Consider the following 25,925-nt stretch of genomic DNA (forward strand, 5'->3'; position numbering starts at 1 on the left):
GGGGGGGGGGGGGGGGGGGGGGGGGGATGAACTTATTCTTGCACCCTCCATTTAAAAAAAAGACACAAACCACCAAAACACAACATCCCAAGCAGTTCTCCTGCGACGCGTTCGCCATTTGGAGAGGACGGGGAAATTTCCAGGTCGCAGTTCCCCCCATGAAAGCCAAAATTCTGCCATTTTCACAGGAGAGGACAGGGGATGGTCAATACATAAACATAAAACTCAATCATCCGGCTGAACCGGCGTCACCGGTAAAATAATAATTCACCCCAGACACGCCGCGGGGCGGAGACGACCGGCTCAGCCAGTGTTATAATGATTTATCTTCAGGAGCCAATCGAGAAACACGCGATCGTTCACAGCCAATAAAATCATTAAATATTTAACTACTTCAGGTGCGGAGAGAAGTCCTCCTTCCTGTACACTCGCTCTTCGCCCCGGTTCACGTTGATGCCACTTCGAAATCGCACCACTTCACGTGAAAGTATCGCGATTTCAGCTGCTACTTCATAGGCATTTGTGTGGCTTCATACACAGAGGTCTATGGAGGTCTCACCTATAATAAAATATATATATATATAAAACACACACACACTATCGGCAAAGGTGGTGCAGGAACTACTTTTGCAAATCGATGTGGCGCTGCAAAAAAAATATTATACATTTCTTTTCCTTTTTATTAAATGGCCTGGAGCCCCCTGGATGGCTACCCCCCTTTTTTTTATATATACACAATACATACACACACACCTTTTTTTGTAAGGGGCCCAGAGGTCCCCAGAGCAGCAGCCCCCCCCCGCGCTTCTCAGCTTGAGGCGGCAGCACCCCCCCCCCCCCCCCCCGTTCTCTGCTCCGGGGGGCCCATGCCTGAAGCTGTGTAAGGGCTCTTTCACACTGAGCGCCCGTTCAGGTCCGTCTGTCAGTTTTTTATGCGGACCTGTATGTGCGCTCCGTGCTCCTCTATGGAGCCGCAGATGTCAGCGGTGACATGCCCGCGAGCCGCAGATGTCAGCGGTGACACGCCCGCTGACATCCGACCCGCTCCGATCTGCCAAAGTGTGACGGAGGAAAAACCTACTTTTCCATCCGTCTGGCAGATCAGATCGGGTGAACACGGACATACGGTGGGGGAGCGGAGAAAAGACAGGGCGGTCCCTGCACAGTGTGCGAGACCGCCCTGTCATCCGCCAGCTCAGCGGGGACCAACGGAGCGATCCCCGCTGAGCAAGCGGAGGTGCACAGGGGCGGATCATTACTGATCCGCTCAGTGTGAAAGAGGCCTAAGGGGCCCCATAATTCCTGATGGCAGTACTGATTTTGGTTGATCAGTGTGGTTATTGTATGTTATATTGCAGTGGTCTTCAACCCCCGTCCTCATGGGCCCGCTAACAGGCCAGGTTTACAAGATAACTGAAATACATCCCAGGTGAGATAATTTGCTGCTCAGTGATTGCCATATTCTAGTCTGCATCTCCCCAAGGTAATACATAAAACCCGGCCTGTTAGTGGGTCCTGAGGACAGGAGTTGATGACCGCTGTTATACTGGACACCTCTGTGGATATTTTTATACTTTTGTAAATGTACAATTTGTTGCGATTATGTATGAAGTCAGCATTTTCTCTTGCAATCCAAAAAAAAAGTATATATATATATATACACACACACACACACACACACACACATACATACATACATACATACACACATATATATATATATATATATATATACACATATATATACACACATACACACACACACTTTTTTTTTATATATATAAATATAACCATAATAAAATGTTATATATTATTATGATTTTTTTTTTTTTATTGTTAATAATGTAAACCAACTATGTGTGGGGGGGACCCCTCCCCCCCAAAAGGTGTAAGTCTTGCCTTACTGGTGTCAACATGTACGCTGCCATGAACCGTCACCAGGAAAGGAGAATTACAGGAAGTATGATACAATGTTCCATTATCAGGTTATAGAATTGCAATAAATAAATAAATAAAATAAAATAAAATAAAAAAGGGGGGGGGGGGGGGGGGGGTTTGGGGAGAAGAAGATCTCGAAGACACAAAAATACTCTCCATGCCGCACCCCAAAACGATGTAATCAATCTTTATCGGTCACAAATAATCAAAAGACAAATAATAAAAGCCAAGAATATATCCATTTAACTTTGTGCACAATTATCCGGGGGCACTCCCAGAACCTGCAATAAAAACACAGATTTTGACATCATTTTCGCTTCACGTTTTCCCCCGGGGGGGGGCGATCTCCCTGTTGGGGGAGGGGCTGCACAGGCAAAGAAAACTCCTTATAACAAGTGAATTCAGAAATTGGTTTTGGATCTGCCCATACACCATACATTTATCCTATTCACTTTCCTTTATATTTCCCTTCATCTATGGAGGGCCTTCCTGATTTCATACAAATAGAAAGGCTTTTGGTAAATCTCTAAGAACAATTGTATCATTTATGGGCAGCCATACACACTATACAATTTTTTGTAGATTCTTCCCCCTTCAGGATTTCACAAAACCATATAATACGAGGTCACCGCGCCCTCCCCCCCCTACTCACTAATAGATTTCTGCAGATTTTTGTCTTCAGATTTACCAAATCCATAGAATATATGGAGGTCAAACCTTAAGAGTTTTCAATTTGTATGCAATCAGATGGGCCCTTTGCACTGCACGGTTTTGGTAAAGCTAAAAAAAATAAAAAATAAAAATAATAATAATATAATCATTGTATCTCAGTCAACAAAAGTTGTATAGTGTGCATCGAGTCTTAAGCTGGCCCATACACCATACAATTTTCTTATTCAATTTCCTTTAGATTTACCTCCAACGGTGTAGTACAAGGGCCGGCCTGATTGCATGCAGATTGGAAGTGTTTAGATTTGACCTCCTAGTATACGGTTTCGGTAAATGTAAAGGAAATCGATAGAAGAAAATTGTATAATGTGTGGCCGGCCGAACAGAACCAAAAATGAAAGCCGTTGGCCTTCCTTACCTGTGTGATCTCTTCTCTCCCAGATAAGACTCCATTGCAGGAAACCTCCACAGCTGAGGGCCGTTCTAATCAGGGAGGGGGGGTCCAATCTGTGCCCAATCAGGAAATTTAACACGTCTGTCTGTAGATCCTGCCAGAGGGCCGTCGCATTTTTTTATTTTTTTTATTTTTTGCATTACACCTGTAAGGGGCCCAGGGGACACTAGGGCCCGGCTGGCCCCCCTCACGTTTTTTTTTTGCATTACACCTGTAAGGGGCCTGATGGTCCCCCCCAGGGCCCCTTACAGGCCCGGCCGGCCCCCTTCCCTTTTTTATTTATTCATTTATTTATTTTTTGCATTACACCTGTAAGGGGCCCAATGGCCCCGTCCCCCTTTTTTTTCATTACATCTGTAAGGGGCCCCCAGCCCCCCCTTCTTATTATTTCCTCGCATCAGAAGAGAAGAGATTGCGCTTGTTTTTTTTTTTCATCGCCCCCCCCCCCATTCTCTACTCCAGGGGGGCCCTGCCTAAAACTGTGTAAGGGGCCCCAAAATTTGTGATGGCTGCCCTGTCTGCTATAAAAACACATCCAGTTAAAACGTAAAAAAGCCCCCCCCCCCCCCTCCTGTCTCCTTATGGCTCTCAGTTCCCCCCTTTCAGCCTCCCTCTGTCTCTCAGACCCCCTCCTCTGTCTCATTCACTCCCTGACTCGTAGGCTGCTTTCACACTGGGGCAGGCGTTGATGGTAAAACGCTGCTTGTTTTAGTGGGATTTTACTGTCTTTTAGGCACTTTAACCCCCGATAGCGGCCGAATTAAAGGTTAAATGCGCCCGTGTAGTGCTGCTGCCGAAGTGCTTTGCAGGCGCTTCAGCAGCGGTGGCCATTCATTTCAATGGGCAGGAGCGCTGTATACATCGCTCCTCCACCGCCCCAAAGATACTGCTTGCAGGACTTTTTTTTAACGCCCTGCCAGCGCAGAGCCCCAGTGTGAAAGCACTCAGGCTTTAACACTGGGACTGCATGGGAGGCGTTTTTCAGGCACTTTACATGCGCTATTTAATAGTCCAAAAGCGCCTGAAAAACGCCTCAGTGTGAAAGGGGTGCTGCGATCACCCCCTCTCTTTTAAACTCACTCCCCCCCTCTCTCTCTCACCCTTTCCCTCCCTCTCTCTCATTCCCTCTCTCTCACCCCCTTTCCCTCCCTCTCTCTCACCCCCTTTCCCTCCCTCTCTCTCACCCCCTTTCCCTCCCTCTCTCTCACCCCCTTTCCCTCCCTCTCTCTCACCCCCTTTCCCTCCCTTGCTCTCATTCCCTCTCTCTCACCCCCTTTTCCTCCCTTTCTCTCATTCCCTCTCTCTCTCACCCCCTTTCCCTCTCTCTCTCTCACCCCCTTTCCCTCTCTCTCTCTCACCCCCTTATCCTCCCTCTCTCTCACCCCCTTACCCTCCCTCTCACCCCCTTACCCTCCCCTCTCACCCCCTTACCCTCCCTCTCTCATTCCCTCTCTCTCTCACCCACTTTCCCTCCCTTTCTCTCATTCCCTCTCTCACCCCCTTTCCCTCTCTCTCTCTCACCCCCTTTCCCTCCCTCTCTCTCATTCCCTCTCTCTTTCACCCCCTTTCCCTCTCTCTCTCTCACCCCTTTCCCTCCCTTTCTCTCATTCCCTCTCTCACCCCCTTTCCCTCTCTCTCTCACCCCCTTTCCTCCCTCTCTCTCATTCCCTCTCTCTCTCACCCCCTTTCCCTCCCTCTCTCTCATTCCCTCCCTCTCCCTCCCCTCTTTCCCTCTCACTCTCTCATTCTCTCTCTCACCCCTTTCCCTCTCTCTCTCTCATTCTCTCTCTCTCTCACCCCCTTTCCCTCCCTCTCTCTCATTCCCTCCCTCTCTCATTCCCCCCTCTCTCTCTCCAACCCCTTTCCCTCCCTCTCTCTCATTCCCTCTCTCTCTCACCCCCTTTCCCTCCCTCTCTCTCATTCCCTCCCTCTCTCTCCCTCTCTCTCATTCCCTCTCTCTCACCCCCTTTCCCTCCCTCTCTCTCTCATTCCCCCTCTCTCTCTCTCTCTCATTCCCCCCTCTCTCTCTCTCTCACCCCCTTTCCCTCCGTCTCTTTCATTCCCTCTCTCTCTCACCCTCTCACGATATACAATAATGGATGTAGGGGCCTTTTGGTGGGCGTGATTTTATTTTATTTTTTAAGGGGGGGGGGGCAGCATTTTATTGAATTAAAGTGGGCCGGTCTGGATGAAGTCCAGGGACACATTTTTGTCCCAGTCCAGCCCTGTGTTGTTTGTCAACACAGAGCTCTGGGGAGTAGTTCAACGCAGCAGATCATCAGGTCCCTGAATCATTGACGGGGATCTGTTGACAAAAGCCTGATGTGTCAAATCACAGGGGAGTAGGGGGGGGGGGCACATGCCCCCCAACCCGGAAAATCGCTTCCAATGTACGGGTACGTTATTGTGTCTGCACAAACTGCCCCGCCGCAGTAAATGTACTGCGTCATGTTTGGAAGCAGAAATGCAATTATTAAAATCTCTACTCCCAACCAAATGCGTTTTGTTTTTTTGCCATTAGTTTGACAACCTCTTGCCTACTTGTCGACCATAAATGAAAAAAGCCGTGTAGTAGCCGTGGGGGCAACACAATGAAAAAAGCTGTGTAGTAGCCGTGGGGGCAACACAGACAGATCCAATGTTAGATGCTCACTGATAAAAGTCTCACTTCAGGAGCCCGGACTAGAGATGGTTAAATAATAATGATAATTTGTAGGTGAGGTCGAGACTCTCCCTGATTTGGAATAGAGTCAAACAAGCTCTTCTGGATTTCTAGAACACTTTCACCTCCTGCTCTGCATTTCTAACGATGGCGTCCGCTGATCTGAGACACGGGCTGAACTGCTCCATCTGTCTGAACCTTTGCACCGATCCCGTGGCACTGACCTGCGGACACAGCTTCTGCCGGCTCTGCCTGGACCGTGTTCTGGAAACCCAGGAGGAGTCTACAGTTTATACCTGTCCTGAATGCAAAGAACAGTTCCATGAGAGGCCCGTCCCATCAAAGGATCAATCGCTGCATGAGGAGCCTGGGAGCCTGTGCGATTCTTGTATTCAATCTGCGGTTCCGGCGGTTAAATGTTGCCTATTCTGCGAGTCTTTTCTGTGTGAAGACCACCTGAATGTCCACAGCAAGTCTGAGGAACACGTTCTAAGTGACCTGAACGTGGTTTGTCCGGCACACAAGAGAGTATTTGCCTATTACTGCTGTGAAGATGCCGAGTTTATCTGCGATGCCTGTGTTCAGTCCGAGGAACACGCCGACCACCAGGTGAAGCCGGTCCAGGAGGCCTCCAAGGAGATGAAAGAATTAGGAGGGGAACTTCTGAAGCGACTTGCCTCCAAGATAGCAGAGGACGAGATCATGGTCCAGGTTCTCCAAGAGACTGGTAAAACAACCCGAGAAAAGTTGGCTTTTATAAAAGAGAAGGTCAGCGCCCTGTTTAGAGACATCAAGAGACAACTGGACGACCTGGAGAATAAAGTGCTCAGCGACATTACCCAGAAAGAAGGGCAGATTTCCCTCTCGGTCACAGATCTCATCCAGCGGTTGGAAATAAAAAAGGACGAGCTGTCCAGAAAGATTCATGACATCGAGGAGCTCTGCAAGAGGAATGACCCCTTATCCGTTCTTCACGAGTGGAAGACCAGCGAAGAGAACTTCGGCAAGAATGGATCCAACATGAGCGTGATGCAAAAAACAGTTGGCCATCTAGACGAGGGCCTGATCTCCGTGACTTTGCACACCAGTTTAGAGGAGATTATTACCGGCGCCAAGAAAGACTTCTACATCCGGCAGGATCCAGGCTTCGAACTGGACATCAACACGGCTTCTAATAACGTATGTCTATCTGGGGACTTGAAAACCGCGTCGGCCTCGGAGATCAGCCAGAATCGCACCAAGACGCTGGAGAGATTCCAGTATGATCAGGTCTTGGGGAGCAAGAGCGTCCTCTCCGGCAAACATTACTGGGAGGTGGAGACTGGAGAAGGGGGCAACTGGAGACTTGGCATGTCCTATGGCAGCATCACCAGGAAAGGCTACCACTCCCTGATCGGGCATAGCAACAAGTCCTGGGGCCTGTGTAGGTATTTTAATCAGTACTTAGCTATACATGACAGGAGGGTGTTGGCGGTGCCCCAGAAACCATCCTGCAACAGCCTGGGGGTCTATGTGGACTACGAGGAGGGGCAGATATCCTTCTACGAGCTTTGTGACCCTGTCAGGCTTCTGTACAATTTCTCTGTTACCTTTTCCGAACCTCTTTTTTTGGTGCTTGGTGTATATACGGGCTGGGTGAGAGTCAAGAATTAGGTATTCAAATCACAGAGTGCCTCATGATTAAGGTGAGCGATTAAAAGGGGGCACTGTTATGGGGGCACCTGGTAGAAGGGGGAACTGAGATGGGGGACACCTGATAGAAGGGGGAACTGTTATGGGGGCACCTGGTAGAAGGGGGAACTGAGATGGGGACACCTGATAGAAGGGGGCACTGTTATGGATACACCTGGTAGAAGGGGGAAATGCGATGAGGACACCGGACACCTGACAAACTGATAGATCTGCAAAAGAGCTTGTTCTTTTAAATAACAGACTTACTGGCCAGATCACCAGGCGAAAATAAAGGAAAGAAAGCCTAAAAAAAGAAAGAAATTGATTTATTTTGGGTTTAATTCGACTTTACATCTTTTTCTATATCCTTGCTATACAGTACGGCATTATAACGGGGTTACATTATGGTTGGAATTGTCTCACGCTACCTTTTGTCTGTTGTTTTTTTGTTACCCTTTGCAGAGGGAATTGAGCTGTTGTGGATTGTACAGTTTAAACAATAAAAAACTAAAATGTGGTTAAACCAAAACGCATTCAGGTTGTCAGCTGCAGTCCACTAAGAGGCCCGACCTGGCCACAGGGGTAGGGTTGCCACCTGTCCAGGACTCACCCGGACAGTTCGGGTTTTGAATCATGTGTCCGGGTTTCAGTCCACCTGAAACCCGGGCACATTATTCAGACCATGCTGTGGCTACCCAAGTGACCGAGATAGTCATGCGCAAATCTGTTGCCGCTGCGGGTGGCTGTTTGGGGGCAGGTTTGGCATCACTGAAGGGTGGGGCGTGGGGTGATGTCAGCAAGAGCAATTTGGCCACACCCACTGGCGCGCGCTCTGTGCGCTACATTACTACTCTCCTTGAGGCACCCAAATGTGTCCCCAGGTCTTTTATAATCCTTTACTGTAAAAAAAAATCAATAAAAAAAATTGCTCTATGCTGGGTGTTCGGGTTTGGCTTGAAGAAAAGGTGGCAACCCTACACTGGGGGGGGGGGGGGGGGGAGAAGATTGTACAGCAAGGTGGCACGGGGCATACAGGGAGGCGAGTCATGAGGGCATCATCAGTCATGACATGAGGACAGGCACATCGTTATTTCACCAGGTGGTGTGCCATACCATAACAGCAACCAAAGGGGAGTTATAGTGGCTTGACCTCTCCTTCTGGAATTGCTACTTACTTGGCTATAATTAAACACTTTGGCCTAGATTCACGTAGGGCGGCTTTACGTTGTCTGGGCGTAGCATATCTTATTTACGCTACGCCGCCGCTACTTGGAGAGGCAAGTGCTGTATTCACAAAGCAGCGTCCTAAGTTACGGCGGCGTAGCATAAATCGGCCGGTGGAAGGGCGCGTAATTCAAAGTAGGCAGGTCGTGGGCGTGTTGTATTTAAATTAAGCGTGACCCCATGTAGATGCATGGCCGAACGAACGGCGCATGTGCGCGCATGCTCAACATCACGTCGTATTTATGCCCAAAGGTACGCCGGCTCAATGCCTGTGACGTGAACGTAACCTACGCACAGCCCCATTCACGTACGACTTACGTAAACTACATAAAAAGATACGCTTGTTTCAACGTCCATACCTTGCATGGGCTACGCCACCTAGAGACCTGCTTTATCTTTACGCCGGCGTATGTCTTACGTAAACGGCGTAACTAATTGCGACGGGCCAACCCAGGTCCCCAGGTCTTTTATAATCCTTCAGGCCCGGATTCAGAAAGGACTTACGACGGCGTATCTCCAGATACGCCGTCGTAAGTCCAAATGTGCGCTGTCGTATCTATGCGCTTATTCAGGAACTGAGATACGCCTGAATTTTGCAAGATACGACCGACGTAAGTCTCCTTACGCCGTCGTATCTTGGGTGCATATTTACGCTGGCCGCAAGGGGCACTTCCGTAGATTTACGCATTGAATATGCAAATTACATAGATACGCCGATTCACGAACGTACTTGCGCCCGTCGGATTTAGCTACGCCGTTTACGTAAGGCTTACGTCCGGCGTAAGTTTACCCCTCATAAAGCAGGGGTAAGTCATGTTAAGGTATGGATGTCGGAAACGTTGGAACAGCGTCGTATTTTACGTCGTTTGCGTAAGTCGTACGTGAATGGGGCTGGGCGTAAGTTACGTTCACGACGAAAGCATTGAGCCGACGTATCTTAGGGAGTATTTGCGACGTGATTCTGAGCATGCGCCGTTCGATCGGCCATGCATTTACATGGGGTCACGCTTCATTACAATACAACACGCCCACTGCCTTGCTACTTTGAATTACGCGGGCTTACGCCGGCCCATTTACGATACGCCAACGTAACTTTGGGAGCAAGTGCTTTCTGAATACAGTACTTGCCTCTCAATGTTACGTCGGCGTAGCGCATATGAGGTGCGCTACGCCCGCTCAAAGATACGACAATGTATCTGAATCGCGGCCTTAGTGTTTACTGCAAAAAAATGCAATAAATAAATTGCCCCATGCCGTGAAAGTGTTCGGGTTTGGCTTGAAGAAAAGGTGGCAACCCTACACTGGGGGGGGGGGGGGGGGGCAAGATTGTATACAGCAAGGTGGCACGGGGCATACAGGGAGGAGAGTCATGAGGACATCATCACAGGACGACTAGTCACATTGTTATTTCACCAGGTGGTGTGCCATAACATAACAGCAACCAAAGGGGAATTGTAGTGACTTGACCTCTCCTTCTGGAATTGCTACTTACTTGGCTGTAATTAAATACTTTGGGCCAGATTCAAGAAGCAATTGCGCCTGTGTAACCCTGATTCAGGAACATCGCTACGCCGACTGCAGCCTAAAATCTGCGTGGCATAAGGCTCTTATGCCACGCAGATTTTAGGCTGCATTCTTGCGTTGGCCGCTAGGGGGCGCTCCCATTGTGATCTGTGTATAGTATGCAAATTGCATACTAACACCGATTCACAATGTTGCGCGAGCCCTGCGTACGCAAATTACGTAGTTTGCTTACGTCGGGTTTCGCACAAGGTTACACATCCTAATAGCAGGCGCAGCCAATGCTATAGGATACCCATGTTCCCGCGTCGCGATATTTAAAATCTACGTAGTTTGCGTAAGTGAATTGTGAATGGCGCTGGACGCCATTCACGTTCACTTTGAAGCAAATGACGTCCTTGCGACGTCATTTGCCGCAATGCACATCGGGAAAGTTTCCCGACGGAGCATGCGCTCTACGCTCGGCGCGGGAGCGCGCCTAATTTAAATGATTCCCACCCCCGGCGGGATCATTTACATTGCGCGTGCTTACGCCGGGCAATTTTGCCTGCGCGCCTTCGCAATTTACGGAGCTACTGCTCCGTGAATCGAGGGCAGCGCAAAATATTTGCGGGGGCGCAGGGCAAAATCGTTGCCCTATGCCTCGGCAAAAAAATCGCAAATATACCTGAATCTGGGCCTTTGAGTCAGTGACCCCCCCCCCCCCAAACAAAGATGTTTTTTTAAAGACTTTTCAAGCCCGTTGCAGGTCAATGACTCATAAAGCCAGAGACTGCCAGGATTCTGGCATTTTCAGGAGGAGGTCAGCAATTGAAGCCCTCATATTTCTATCAATATTAAAGGGATATCAATGGATGCTTTTCACACTGGGGCGGGGCGGTGCGCGGGCGGGGGAGGTGAAGAAAGAACTTCTGCAAGTGGAGTCTTTGGAGCAATTTTTGGAGAGCTTAAAAAAAAAAAAGCGCCTCGATAGCGCCCCTCTCCATTGAAATGAATGGAAAGCGCCTGAAAAGCTCTGCAAAAGCGCCAAAAAAGTGCTGCAAAAGCGCTCAGTGTTTTATTGGCAGTTTAGAAGCACCTCAGTGTAAAACGGGTCTAAAAGCAAAAGATAAAAAATGTGGCCCGGATTCAGAAAGACGAGCGGATCTTTCTGCTGGCGTAACGTATCTCAGATATGCTACGCCGCCGTAAATTTGGGCGCAAGTTCTGTATTCAGAAAGAACTTGCGCCCTAAGTTACAGCGGCGTAACGTATGTGGGCCTGCGTAAGCGCCGCCTAATTCAAATGGGGGATGTTGTGGGCGTGTTTTATTTAAATTTCAGATGACTCCGCGTATTTTACGTTTTTTGTGAACGGCGCATGCGCCGTTCGTGAAAGAATCCCAGTGCGCACGCTCGAAATTACGCCGCAAATCGTCGTTGCTTTAGACGTGAACGTAACTTACGTACAGCCCTATTCGCAAACGACTTACGCAAAATTTTCAAAACTCGGCGCGGGAACGACGTCCATACTTAACATTAGCTCCACCTCATATAGCAGGGGTAACTTTACGCCGGAAAAAGCCGAACGTAAACGACGTAAAAAAAATGCTCCGGCGGGACGTACGTTTCTGAATCTGCGTAAATACCTAATTAGCATATTCCTCGCGTAACTATACGGAAGCGCCACCTAGCGGCCAGCGTAAATATGCAGCCTAAGACACGCCGGTCGGATCTTAGGGGAATCTATGCGTAACTGATTCTCTGAATCAGGCGCATAGATACGACCGAGCGCACTCAGAGATACGACCGAGCGCACTCAGAGATACGACGGCGTATCTCGTATCTGAACCCGGGCCTGTATATATATATACAACGTTTACATGGTTTGAGAACCAGAAATTCTTCAAGGTTGGATGTGTTGTGCGTTCAACGAGGGGTTATTTGAGTTACTGTTGACTTTCTATCATCTGGAACCCATTCTCCTCTGACCTCAGCAAGGCATTTTCCTCCACACAACCACCGCTCACTGGATATTTTCTCCTTTCCCCACCATTCTCTGTAATCCTGAGAGATGATTGCGTGTGAAAATACCAGAAACACTCAGACCCGTCCGTCTGCCACCAACAACCGCACCACGTTCAAAGTCACCGAGATCCCCTTTCTTCCACATTCCGATCCTCGGTTTGAACCTCAGCAAGTCGTCTTCACCACGTCTAGATGCCTGAATGCATCGAGTTTCTGCCGTGTGATTGGCTGATTAGCGATTTGTGTTACCGAGCAATGGAACAGGCGTACGTAATAAAGTGGCCGGTGTTTGTGTATATATATATATATATATATAGTGAAAAGCAGAATATCCAGGATTTCTTCACACCTGGGGGTGTTTATGGGAATTGGGCTCCTGAATTCCTGTTTGTGGTGACAACACCCCAATCCGCCGAAATCCCAACGGGCGTTGGCAACCCTGTCATCATCAGTTGAGCTATTTTCTATTATACATTCATGGCTCTGGCATTCCTACCGGTTTGTGCACCAGAGGAGCTTACACTCTAATGCCCCTCCCCCACAGTCACACACTATTATTATTATATCTTTTTATAGCTCTGACATATACCGCAGCGCTGTACAGAGATCACTGAGCCAGTCACACCGGTCTCTGTACAGAGGAGCTTACACTGTAATCTCCCCTCCCCCCACAGTCACATCAGTCTCTGTACAGAGGAGCTTACACTCTAATGTCCCCTCCCCCCACACATCACATCAGTCTCTGTACAGAGGAGCTTACACTCTAATGTCCCCTCCCCCCTACAGTCACATCAGTCTCTGTACAGAGGAGCTTACACTCTAATGTCCCCTCCCCCCACAGTCACATCAGTCTCTGTACAGAGGAGCTTACACTCTAATGTCCCCTCCCCCCCCCCCCCACAGTCACATCAGTCTCTGTACAGAGGAGCTTACACTCTAATGTCCCCTCCCCCCCACAGCCCCATCAGTCTCTGTACAGAGGAGCTTACACTCTAATGTCCCCTCCCCCCACAGTCACATCAGTCTCTGTACAGAGGAGCTTACACTCTAATGTCCCCTCCCCCCACAGCCCCATCAGTCTCTGTACAGAGGAGCTTACACTCTAATGTCCCCTCCCCCCCACAGTCACATCAGTCTCTGTACAGAGGAGCTTACACTCTAATGTCCCCTCCCCCCACAGCCCCATCAGTCTCTGTACAGAGGAGCTTACACTCTAATGTCCCCTCCCCCCACAGTCACATTAGTCTCTGTACAGAGGAGCTTACACTCTAATGTCCCCTCCCCCACAGTCACATCAGTCTCTGTACAGAGGAGCTTACACTCTAATGTCCCCTCCCCCACACATCACATCAGTCTCTGTACAGAGGAGCTTACACTCTAATGTCCCCTCCCCCCCCCCACATCAGTCTCTGTACAGAGGAGCTTACACTCTAATGTCCCCTCCCCCCCCCACATCACATCAGTCTCTGTACAGAGGAGCTTACACTCTAATGTCCCCTCCCCCCACAGTCACATCAGTCTCTGTACAGAGGAGCTTACACTCTAATGTCCCCTCCCCCCACAGTCACATTAGTCTCTGTACAGAGGAGCTTACACTCTAATGTCCCCTCCCCCACAGTCACATCAGTCTCTGTACAGAGGAGCTTACACTCTAATGTCCCCTCCCCCCCACATCACATCAGCCTCTGTACAGAGGAGCTTACACTCTAATGTCCCCTCCCCCACAGTCACATCAGTCTCTGTACAGAGGAGCTTACACTCTAATGTCCCCTCCCCCCCCACATCACATCAGTCTCTGTACAGAGGAGCTTACACTCTAATGTCCCCTCCCCCCACAGTCACATCAGTCTCTGTACAGAGGAGCTTACACTCTAATGTCCCCTCCCCCCACAGCCCCATCAGTCTCTGTACAGAGGAGCTTACACTCTAATGTCCCCTCCCCCCCACAGTCACATCAGTCTCTGTACAGAGGAGCTTACACTCTAATGTCCCCTCCCCCACAGTCACATCAGTCTCTGTACAGAGGAGCTTACACTCTAATGTCCCCTCCCCCCCCACATCACATCAGTCTCTGTACAGAGGAGCTTACACTCTAATGTCCCCTCCCCCACAGTCACATCAGTCTCTGTACAGAGGAGCTTACACTCTAATGTCCCCTCCCCCCCCCACATCACATCAGTCTCTGTACAGAGGAGCTTACACTCTAATGTCCCCTCCCCCCCCACAGTCACATCAGTCTCTGTACAGAGGAGCTTACACTCTAATGTCCCCTCCCCCCACAGCCCCATCAGTCTCTGTACAGAGGAGCTTACACTCTAATGTCCCCTCCCCCCACAGTCACATTAGTCTCTGTACAGAGGAGCTTACACTCTAATGTCCCCTCCCCCACACATCACATCAGTCTCTGTACAGAGGAGCTTACACTCTAATGTCCCCTCCCCCCACAGCCCCATCAGTCTCTGTACAGAGGAGCTTACACTCTAATGTCCCCTCCCCCCACAGCCCCATCAGTCTCTGTACAGAGGAGCTTACACTCTAATGTCCCCTCCCCCCACAGTCACATCAGTCTCTGTACAGAGGAGCTTACACTCTAATGTCCCCTCCCCCACAGTCACATCAGTCTCTGTACAGAGGAGCTTACACTCTAATGTCCCCTCCCCCCCCCACATCAGTCTCTGTACAGAGGAGCTTACACTCTAATGTCCCCTCCCCCCCCCACATCACATCAGTCTCTGTACAGAGGAGCTTACACTCTAATGTCCCCTCCCCCCACAGTCACATCAGTCTCTGTACAGAGGAGCTTACACTCTAATGTCCCCTCCCCCCACAGTCACATTAGTCTCTGTACAGAGGAGCTTACACTCTAATGTCCCCTCCCCCACAGTCACATCAGTCTCTGTACAGAGGAGCTTACACTCTAATGTCCCCTCCCCCCCCCCACATCAGTCTCTGTACAGAGGAGCTTACACTCTAATGTCCCCTCCCCCCCCACATCACATCAGTCTCTGTACAGAGGAGCTTACACTCTAATGTCCCCTCCCCCACAGTCACATCAGTCTCTGTACAGAGGAGCTTACACTCTAATGTCCCCTCCCCCCCCACATCACATCAGTCTCTGTACAGAGGAGCTTACACTCTAATGTCCCCTCCCCCCACAGTCACATCAGTCTCTGTACAGAGGAGCTTACACTCTAATGTCCCCTCCCCCCCACAGCCCCATCAGTCTCTGTACAGAGGAGCTTACACTCTAATGTCCCCTCCCCCCCACAGTCACATCAGTCTCTGTACAGAGGAGCTTACACTCTAATGTCCCCTCCCCCCACAGTCACATCAGTCTCTGTACAGAGGAGCTTACACTCTAATGTCCCCTCCCCCCCACAGTCACATCAGTCTCTGTACAGAGGAGCTTACACTCTAATGTCCCCTCCCCCCACAGTCACATCAGTCTCTGTACAGAGGAGCTTACACTCTAATGTCCCCTCCCCCCCCCACATCACATCAGTCTCTGTACAGAGGAGCTTACACTCTAATCTCCCCTTCCCCCCACAGTCACATCAGTCTCTGTACAGAGGAGCTTACACTCTAATGTCCCCTCCCCCACACATCACATCAGTCTCTGTACAGAGGAGCTTACACTCTAATGTCCCCTCCCCCACACATCACATCAGTCTCTGTACAGAGGAGCTTACACTCTAATGTCCCCTCCCCCCCACATCACATCAGTCTCTGTACAGAGGAGCTTACACTCTAATGTCCCCTCCCCCACATCACATCAGTCTCTGTACAGAGGAGCTTACACTCTTATGTCGCCCCCCCCCCCCCCCCCAGTCACACTCACACACCATTATTATAGATTTATATTGCTCTGACATATACCACAGTGCTGTACAGAGATCACTGAGCCAGTCACACCGGTCTGTGCACCAGAGGAGCCGACATTCTAATGTCCCCTTCCCCCCACAGTCACACACTATTATTATTATACATTTATATAGCGCTGACATACACCGCGGCGCTGTACAGAGATCACTGAGCCATTTGCACAATCCATGAAGCCGGCCAGATCTTGCACAATCCATGGGTAGCGAAGAGTTAAGTATGGATGCTCCTGCCCCATCTGCTGACTCCGTCCAATCACGGCACGGTTTCCTCTTCCTGCTTTCCAGGATGGCGTCCGCAGACCTGAGAGCCGAGCTGAGCTGCTCCATCTGCCTGAGCATTTTCACCGACCCCGTCACGCTGAGATGCGGGCACAACTTCTGCCAACTCTGCATTGGCCAAGTGCTGGATACCCAAGCCGAGTCCGGCGCGTATTCCTGCCCCGACTGCCGGGAAGGGTTTCACAAGCGCCCTTCCCTGCACAGGAACCTGGCTCTACGGAACATAGCGGAGCGGGTCTCGTCCGCCCAGTGCGATTGGCAGGATTCTGGGATCTTCTGCTCTTACTGCATTCATTCTCCTGTGCCCGCTGCCAAGTCCTGTCTGCTGTGTGAAGCTTCTCTGTGCCACGACCACCTGAGGGTGCACAGCAAGTCCGAGGAGCACGTCCTAAGCGATCCCACCGCCGCCCCAGGAAACAGAAAATGTGCCACCCACAAGAAACCACTCATGTATTACTGTAAAAAGGACGGAGAATGCGTTTGCTTGTCCTGTTGCCTAAACGGAGAGCACATGGGTCACCGCGTGGACCTAATGACCGAAGCCTCCGAGAAGAAGAAGAAGAAACTGTGCGCCATCATGGAAGAACTCAGGGCAAGCAAAGACCAGACCGATACAAGGGTCAAGAGTTTGCACGAACAAAAGAAGCAAATGCCCAAAAAAGTGGAAACTCTACAAAGAGCCGTCAACGATTTGTCTAAAGATCTCAAGAGGCAGCAGGACGTCCTGAAGAAGACCGTCCTGAACGAAATCGCCAGACAGGAGAAGCAAAACGCATCATCGATCGATCATCTTATCCAGCAGCTGGAGATAAAGAAAGTGGAGCTGTCCAGGAGGCTGCATCACATTGAGGAGCTGTGTAATGTGACCGATCCGGTGACCATCCTACAAAACCCGGACACAGAAGACTTCGGTGATCTAGACGCCGAGAACATGGTCCTTCCTGAAGATGTTTATGTGGAAAAGGATGGCGAGAACGTCGCTAAGCTTGCCGACGCCGAAGGCGACCTGGACGAAGGAATCATCTCAGTGATGTTACACAAAGGTTTATCTGATATAATGACTAACACAAGGCAAGATTTCCGTACAATGTGGGAGTCGGACATAACGCTGGACGTCCGCACAGCTTCCAACAACGTCCACATCTCAGGGGATCAGAAAACCGCCTCGTGGTCGCAGAAATCTCAAGGCCGCCAAGAAACGCCAGAAAGATTTCAGAGCTTCAAAGTTCTGAGTTCTACAAGGTTCCCCTCCGGTCGGCACTTCTGGGAAGTGGAAGCTAATAAGATCGGGAACTGGAGATTAGGCGTGGCCTATGCCAGTATTGACAGGAAGGGAGACCGGTCAAATATTGGAAACAACGACAAGTCTTGGGGTTTGAGGTGGTGCAGTAATCAGCTCTCTGCGAGATACGATTGTAAGGAAATCAGCCTATCGCCTAAACTCCAAAGCAACTCCATTGGAATATACTTGGATTATGAGGGAGGAGAGTTGTCCTTTTACGACATGTGTAACCCCCTGAGACACTTGCACACCTACAAGGCCAGTTTCACCGAACCGTTGCACGTTGTGTTTGCTTTATGGAACAATGCCTGGTTGAAGGTTTAGGTTACATGATCCTGTGATGAATATCAGCAATTAGCTTTACCTTATAATACCCACTGCCTTAGGAGACCACAATTTATGACCGATGTGATGTTTCCTCTTGGATTTCGGGACAAGGTGCGTGGCCAGTTTGACTCAGTTCATGTTTCCTCTTGGACGTCAGGACAAGGTGCGTGGCCAGTTTGACTCAGTTCATGTTTCCTCTTGGATTTCGGGACAAGGTGCGTGGCCAGTTTGGCTCAGTTCATGTTTCCTCTTGGATTTCAGGACAAGGTGCGTGGCCAGTTTGACTTAGTTCACGTTTCCTCTTGGACTTCGGGACAAGGTGCGTGGCCAGTTTGACTCAGTTCACGTTTCCTCTTGGACTTCGGGACAAGGTGCGTGGCCAGTTTGACTCAGTTCATGTTTCCTCTTGGATTTCGGGACAAGGTGCGTGGCCAGTTTGACTCAGTTCATGTTTCCTCTTGGATTTCGGGACAAGGTGCATGGCTAGATTGGCTCAGTTCATGTTTCCTCTTGGACGTCGGGACAAGGTGCGTGGCCAGTTTGACTCAGTTCACGTTTCCTCTTGGATTTCGGGACAAGGTGCGTGGCCAGTTTGACTCAGTTCATGTTTCCTCTTGGATTTCGGGACAAGGTGTGTGGCCAGTTTGGCTCAGTTCATGTTTCCTCTTGGATTTCGGGACAAGGTGCGTGGCCAGTTTGACTCAGTTCATGTTTCCTCTTGGATTTCGGGACAAGGTGCGTGGCCAGTTTGACTCAGTTCACGTTTCCTCTTGGATTTCGGGACAAGGTGCGTGGCCAGTTTGGCTCAGTTCACGTTTCCTCTTGGATTTCGGGACAAGGTGCGTGGCCAGTTTGGCTCAGTTCATGTTTCCTCTTGTATTTCGGGACAAGGTGCGTGGCCAGTTTGACTCAGTGCTGAATCTAGCCCCGAAAAAGCTCTAAAAACATAAAAGATTAGGCTAAACTGTGAAATCCGGGTTTATCTTGAACATATCTACTCAGCTGTAAAATCCAGGTAAACGATTGATGGCTGCTTTAGACTTCTTTCACACTTGTTCGACCTGAAATTTGCCGCGATTTTGATGCAACTTGAAGCAATACCTGTGTAATCTTAAGGTCTATGGACCTCAGGTCACATCAAAGTCGGGCCAACGCAGTGCAGGAACTACTTTAAAGTCGCACAGGTATGAATGATACTCATTGGAAATCATGGGGTACGACTTGTCAAGTGTGAAAAGGGCCTTAAGCTCTCATTGATGAAAAGTAAAACTTTTTTATTGTAAATATTTAGTGTCTATAGTTCAGTGAAATGGAGACTGTCTTTTAAGATCCATGGGTGCTTATATGTTTGGTCCGCCCAAAATCAATATTCCAGTTACAGGTTGACATTGGTGGCCTATAAATTAGTGAACCGAGAAATGTCTCCCAAGACATAAAAGTTCTTAAAGGGACAGTCCACCCAAAACCAATATTCCAGTTGCAGGTTGACATTGGTGGCCTATAGCCTAGTGGACCAAGCCTCAAAAGTTCTTGAGGAGTCAGTCCACCCAAAGCCAATATTTTTTTGGGTGGCATGACACTTAAGTACATCACCGTCTCACTATGTCTGTGTCCCAATGAGGAGATTTCCCCTCACTTACTGTTCTGGAGACAACAGGAAGTGAGAGGAAATCTCTTCAAACTGAGGGAAATTCCCTCTTAGTTGTCACCAGATCAAGTGTCCCCATTTTTCCTGCTTTGGTGACAACTCAAAATCTCAACAGTGGTCACCAGGACAAATATAGAGGGCGTTTTTTTCCTGGTGCGTGTCCCGTCCACAAATTCAGGCCCCCTTCCTGCACTATAACTGTAAAATGTTTACCACAAAGACTTTGGGGGGGGTGTATTTATGAAAAATAAAATAAAAATTGCAGAGTTATTCATCCTTCGAAACGGCATGTTCTTTGTGAAATGTGCACCGAAAACGAATGTTAACAGTCTATTTTCACTCCAGTTTGAATGTGATTCTTCTTCATAGTGAAGTGAATCAGGAAAATAGCACCTTAGGGCCACTAGATGGAGCTGGTGACCACGGATTTTTTTTTTACTAGAATGGTCAGCTCCCCCTAGTGGCCATGATGCAGTATTTTCCCGATTCACTCCATTAGTATGGAAAAAAAAAAACATTTGACCTGGAGAGAAAATAGCCAATTAAAATGTGTTCTTGGCTCATATTGGACATGCAGTATCACATGACAAATAACTTTTTTTTTTTTTTTTTTATAAATACGCTCCATAGTTTTGACTTAAAAGGGGCCATCGTGCTTTCTTTTGATTTCTTGCTGTAATACTTGATTCTTTGTTGTAAAATGTGTCGGAAAAGAACAATAAACTTTCACGATTTATCAGCTTATAAGATGTTTGACGTTTCATTCCGTCTGTCTGTCCGTTACATTAAAATCCGCCTACAGGGGGCAACGTTTTGTTCTCAGTAAGTTTCCGGCCCATAGACATGGACTAAGGCACGGGGGGTGTCCAAACTTTTTACACAAAGGGCCAGTTTACTGTTCTTCAGACTTTAGGAGGGCCGGACTGTGGCCAGTGAGGGTAGAAAATGTCTCGGCCCAGCATCAGTGAGAATAAACATTGCCTCCGGGGTTAGTGGTCAGCAGGAGCAATAGTGCCCCATCATTGGTGTCAGTGGGAGGATTAGTGTCCCATCATTGGTGTCAGTGGGGGGAATAGTGTCCCATCATTGGTGTCAGTGGGAGGAATAGTGTCCCATCATTGGTATCAGTGGGAGGAATAGTGTCCCATCATTGGTGTCAGTGGGAGGAATAGTGCCCCATCATTGGTGTCAGTGGGAGGAATAGTGTCCCATCATTGGTGTCAGTGGGAGGAATAGTGTCCCATCATTGGTGTCAGTGGGAGGAATAGTGTCCCATCATTGGTGTCAGTGGGAGGAATAGTGTCCCATCATTGGTGTCAGTGGGAGGAATAGTGTCCCATCATTGGTGTCAGTGGGAGGAATAGTGTCCCATCATTGGTGTCAGTGGGAGGAATAGTGTCCCATCATTGGTGTCAGTGGGAGGAATAGTGTCCCATCATTGGTGTCAGCAGGAGCAATAGTGCCCCATCATTGGTGTTACTGGGAGGAATAGTGTCCCATCATTGGTGTCAGTGGAAGGAATAGTGTCCCATCATTGGTGTCAGTGGAAGGAATAGTGTCCCATCATTGGTATCAGTGGGAGGAATAGTGTCCCATCATTGGTATCAGTGGGAGGAATAGTGCCCTATCATTGGTGTCAGTGGGGGGAATAGTGTCCCATCATTGGTATTACTGGGAGGAATAGTGTCCCATCATTGGTGTCAGTGGGAGGAATAGTGTCCCATCATTGGTGTCAGTGGGAGGAATAGTGTCCCATCATTGGTGTCAGTGGGAGGAATAGTGTCCCATCATTGGTATTACTGGGAGGAATAGTGCCCCATCATTGGTGTCAGTGGGAGGAATAGTGTCCCTTCATTGGTATCAGTGGGAGGAATAGTGTCCCATCATTGGTATCAGTGGGAGGAATAGTGTCCCATCATTGGTGTCAGTGGGGGGGGAATACTGTCCCATCATTGGTATTACTGGGAGGAATAGTGTCCCATCATTGGTGTCAGTGGGAGGAATAGTGCCCCATCATTGGTGTCAGTGGGAGGAATAGTGTCCCATCATTGGTGTCAGTGGGAGGAATAGTGTCCCATCATTGGTGTCAGTGGGAGGAATAGTGTCTCATCATTGGTGTCAGTGGGGGGAATAGTGTCCCATCATTGGTGTCAGTGGGAGGAATAGTGTCCCATCATTGGTGTCAGTGGGAGGAATAGTGTCCCATCATTGGTGTCAGTGGGAGGAATAGTGTCCCGTCATTGGTGTCAGCGGGAGGAATAGTGTCCCATCATTGGTGTCAGTGGGAGGAATGGTGTCCCATCATTGGTGTAAGTGGGAGGAATAGTGTCCCATCATTGGTATCAGTGGGAGGAATAGTGTCCCGTCATTGGTGTCAGTGGGAGGAATAGTGTCCCATCATTGGTGTCAGTGGGAGGAATAGTGCTCCATCATTGGTGTCAGTGGGAGGAATAGTGTCCCATCATTGGAATTACTGGGAGGAATAGTGTCCCATCATTGGTGTCAGTGGGAGGAATAGTGTCCCATCATTGGTGTCAGTGGGGGGGAATAGTGTCCCATCATTGGTATCAGTGGGGGAATAGTGACCCATCATTGGTGTCAGTGGGAGGAATAGTGTCCCATCATTGGTGTCAGTGGGGGGGGGAATAGTGTCCCATCATTGGTGTCAGTGGGAGGAATAGTGTCCCATCATTGGTGTCAGTGGGACCAATGATAGTGTCCCATCATTGGTGTCAGTGGGAGGAATAGTGTCCCATCATTGGTGTCAGTGGGAGGAATAGTGTCCCATCATTGGTGTCAGTGGGAGGAATAGTGTCCCATCATTGGTATCAGTGGGGGAATAGTGTCCCATCATTGGTGTCAGTGGGGGGAATAGTGTCCCATCATTGGTATCAGTGGGAGGAATAGTGTCCCATCATTGGTGTCAGTGGGAGGAATAGTGTCCCATCATTGGTATTACTGGGAAGAATAGTGTCCCATCATTGGTATTACTGGGAGGAAGTGTCCCATCATTGCTCCAGTGACAGCCTGTGAAGCTCTGGTGACCTCCATGCCCAAGAGGGTTAAAAATAATGGCGGCCACACAAAATATTGACACTTTGGGACCCAATTTGGACATTTTCACTTAGGGGGTGTACTGACTTTTGTAGCCAGCGGTTTAGACATGAATGGCTGTGTGTTGAGTTATCTGTTATACAAGCCGTACACTCCCCCCCCCCCCATGTACACCCCCCCTCTGTACACTCCCCCCCCCTCTGTACACTCCCCCCCCCCCTGTGTACACTCACTACACAACATTGTAGATACAAAGTGTCATTTCTCCAGTGTTGTCACATGAAAAGATACAAGAAATGTGACTGAGGGGTGTACTTACTTTTGTGAGATACTGTGTGTATGATGTATCTCTTATTTTAAGGGGGGTTTTGATTTCCTGTGTGGATGGGGGGGGGGGGAGAACACTGGGATTTCTGTGGTCCTGGCTAGAGAAGGAAAGGATTGGCTGTATAAATTCTATCACAATGGCGGCCCCAAGCAGGAGGGTGTCGTTCTGATATGTGGCCACTAGAGGGGAGACTTTACCAACACATGAAAACTTTCTCCTCTATGGTGATCTTCCACTGATACAAGAATACCCCTCTATACACAGAGACAGGAAAAAGTATTCATACCCCTCTATAGACAGAGCCTGGAAAAAGTATTCATACCCCTCTATATACAGTGCCTGGAAAAAGTATTCATACCCCTCTATATACAGGGCCTGGGAAAAGTATTCATACCCCTCTATACACAGCGCCTGGAAAAAGTATTCATACCCCTCTATATACAGTGCCTGAAAAAAGTATTCATACCCCTCTATATACAGAGACAGGAAAAAGTATTCACACCCCTCTATAGACAGAGCCTGGAAAAAGTATTCACACCCCTCTATATACAGAGCCTGGGAAAAGTATTCATACCCCTCTATATACAGCGCCTTGATCACCAACTACAAGAAAAGTCTGACCTCTGTGCTTCCCAACAAGGACCCTCCTCCAACTACTAAGGGGGTCAAATACTTATCCGTATATACTCGAGTATAAGCCAAGCCCATTTTTTAGGCTGGAAAAACTCCCCCTCTGCTTATACTCAGGTGAGCCGTACCTTCCATTACTAAAACAGCGTGCGTCTCCTGCTGCTGCAATGCATTCTGTTCGCCCCGCCCATTGTAACAAAGCCCCGCCTCCTCCTCGCCTGTGATAGGCGGAACACCGATACAGTTTCCCAGCATCTTATCAGTGTTTTTCTATCGCGGACGGACGAGGAGGAGGCGGGGCTTTGTTTCAACGGATGGCTGAACACACTGCATTACACAGTGGGAGACGCACGCTGTTTTGGTAATGAAAGGTACGGCTGCAAATAGGCACTGCAAGGCTGCAGAAGGGCACAGCGAGGCTGCAGAAGGGCACAGCGAGGCTGCAGAAGGGCACAGCGAGGCTGCAGAAGGGCAGAAGGGCACAGCGAGACTGCAACTGGGCACAGCGAGGCTGCAACTGGGCACAGCGAGGCTGCAACTGGGCACAGCGAGGCTGCAACTGGGCACTGCGAGGCTGCAACTGGGCACTGCGAGGCTGCAGATGGGCACAGTTTACCCAGTAGCCGCTTCATTTTCTTACCCCAGGCTTATACTCGAGTCAATAAGTTTTCCAAGTTCTGTGTGGTAAAATTAGGTGCCTCGGCTTATACTCAAGTATATACAATATTTTACTCACTGAACTGCAACTCCATTTATAACATTTGTATCGTGTGATTTTTCTGGATTTTTGGTTGATTTTCTGTCTCTATCATATAAAATACACCTATGAGAGAAATTATAGACCCTTCATTTCTATGTAAGGGGGCAGGGGCAAATTTACACAATCTGCAGGGGCTCAAATACAGTAAATCCTCGGATTGCGAGGATAACTCGTTCCAGAAACACGCTTGTAATCCAAAGCACTTGTATATCAAAGCATTTTTCTTGCCGAGTATAAAAGAGAAGAGAGGCGCCTCTAAGTGTAGCAATAAGTTGCTAAATGTTGTCCCTTCATTAAATGTAACCATATTGCTACACTTAGAGGCGCCTCTCTTCTCTTTTATACTCAGTGGTGACATGACGCTACTCTTATATCAAGACGTCGCTTGTATATCAAGGCAAAATGTATTAAAACATTTTGCTTGTCTTGCAAAACGCTCTCAAACCAAGTTACTCTCAAACCAAGGTTTTCCTGTACTTTCTGTCACCACTGTAAGCGCTCCAAAATATCATTCTGAAGATCGAACGGCTCTGAGAACTTCGCCTGGATGTGGGGCGAATCTCCGATCCCGATGTGGAGGTCGGAGGGGGTTGCTGGTTGGACGCACATTCCTAAGCTTGTGTCCTTCAACATAAAGAATGAGGTTACATGACAGGGCGGCCATGTCTGTCTCTCTCTCTGTAGGGGGACAATAGGTCTCTCTGTGAGATCTCAGAGACCCTCCAGGACACGGAATTCTCACACTGGCTGCATCTGCCACACATGAATACAGACAGGACCGCTCTGCACACACGGGGGCCATTGTGATGTCACAGACAAGACACTCTCAGCCCCTTAAGAATCAATCAACGTCTAGATAGAACAAAAACAACTTTATACAAAAAACACACAGCACTGTGTGGATGGTGGGAGTCGTATCTGGCTGGTCTCCACCAACTGAAGGTGCAAGTCTAAGGCCCCTTTCAGACGAACGGCAGTTTTACCGCAGCTAAAAGCAGGTTTATGTTTTGCTGGAATTCAAGACTCCAGGCACAGCGATCAGCTGCATTTGTACGGTGCTTTTAGCTGCGGTTGCGTTTAGCAGCGGCACGATATTGAATGGGGATCCGACTTGGATCCCTGCAAATACCAAGCACTGTGTCTAGTATGAATCTTGAGGGGGAACTCCACGCCAAATTTCAACTAAAAACCGGCATGGGTCCCCCCCTACAGGAGCATACCAGGCCCTTGGGTCTGCTATGGATTTTAAGGAGACACCCCCTGCGCCGAAAAACCGGCGTGGGGGGGTCCCCCCAAAATCCATACCAGACCCGTATCCGAGCAGCAGCCCGGCCGGTCAGGAAAGGCGGCTGTATTTGTGCGTTTGTTCTCTGCTCCCAAAATTTTCAGTCATTATCCAGCAACATGGAGAGTTTTCAGTTGTAAATAAACCCTCAAACTGCACTGACGGTATGGGAGGATGGTGCGCGTTAGACATGCGCAATTCGTTTCATTCCGATTTACTGTATTTATTGGGGTATAACACTCACTTTTTTACCCTGAAAATAGAAGGTAAACTGTGCCTGCGTGTTATAGGCAGGGGGCTGTGGAA

The 25,925-nt window shown here is 49.0% G+C and overlaps 2 protein-coding genes across 2 annotated transcripts; both read left to right on the forward strand.

Moving 5' to 3' along the window:
- The first annotated feature begins 5,870 nt into the window (after positions 1-5,870).
- Positions 5,871-7,376, forward strand: LOC120918392 (E3 ubiquitin/ISG15 ligase TRIM25-like). Its single transcript, XM_040329936.1, has one exon. It carries the CDS (start codon positions 5,871-5,873, stop codon positions 7,374-7,376), a length of 1,506 nt encoding a protein of 501 aa, XP_040185870.1.
- Positions 7,377-16,207: 8,831 nt separating this feature from the next.
- On the forward strand, positions 16,208-20,306 carry LOC120919115 (E3 ubiquitin/ISG15 ligase TRIM25-like). The gene is made up of 2 exons (XM_040331135.1): positions 16,208-18,389; positions 18,442-20,306. The coding sequence occupies exon 1, from the start codon at positions 16,223-16,225 to the stop codon at positions 17,909-17,911; it is 1,689 nt and encodes a 562-aa protein (XP_040187069.1). The 5' UTR covers positions 16,208-16,222; the 3' UTR covers positions 17,912-18,389; positions 18,442-20,306.
- The last annotated feature ends 5,619 nt before the right edge of the window (positions 20,307-25,925 follow it).

This window comes from Rana temporaria, chromosome 12 (assembly GCF_905171775.1).
Source record: "Rana temporaria chromosome 12, aRanTem1.1, whole genome shotgun sequence".
In the NCBI taxonomy this organism is placed as follows: domain Eukaryota; kingdom Metazoa; phylum Chordata; class Amphibia; order Anura; family Ranidae; genus Rana; species Rana temporaria.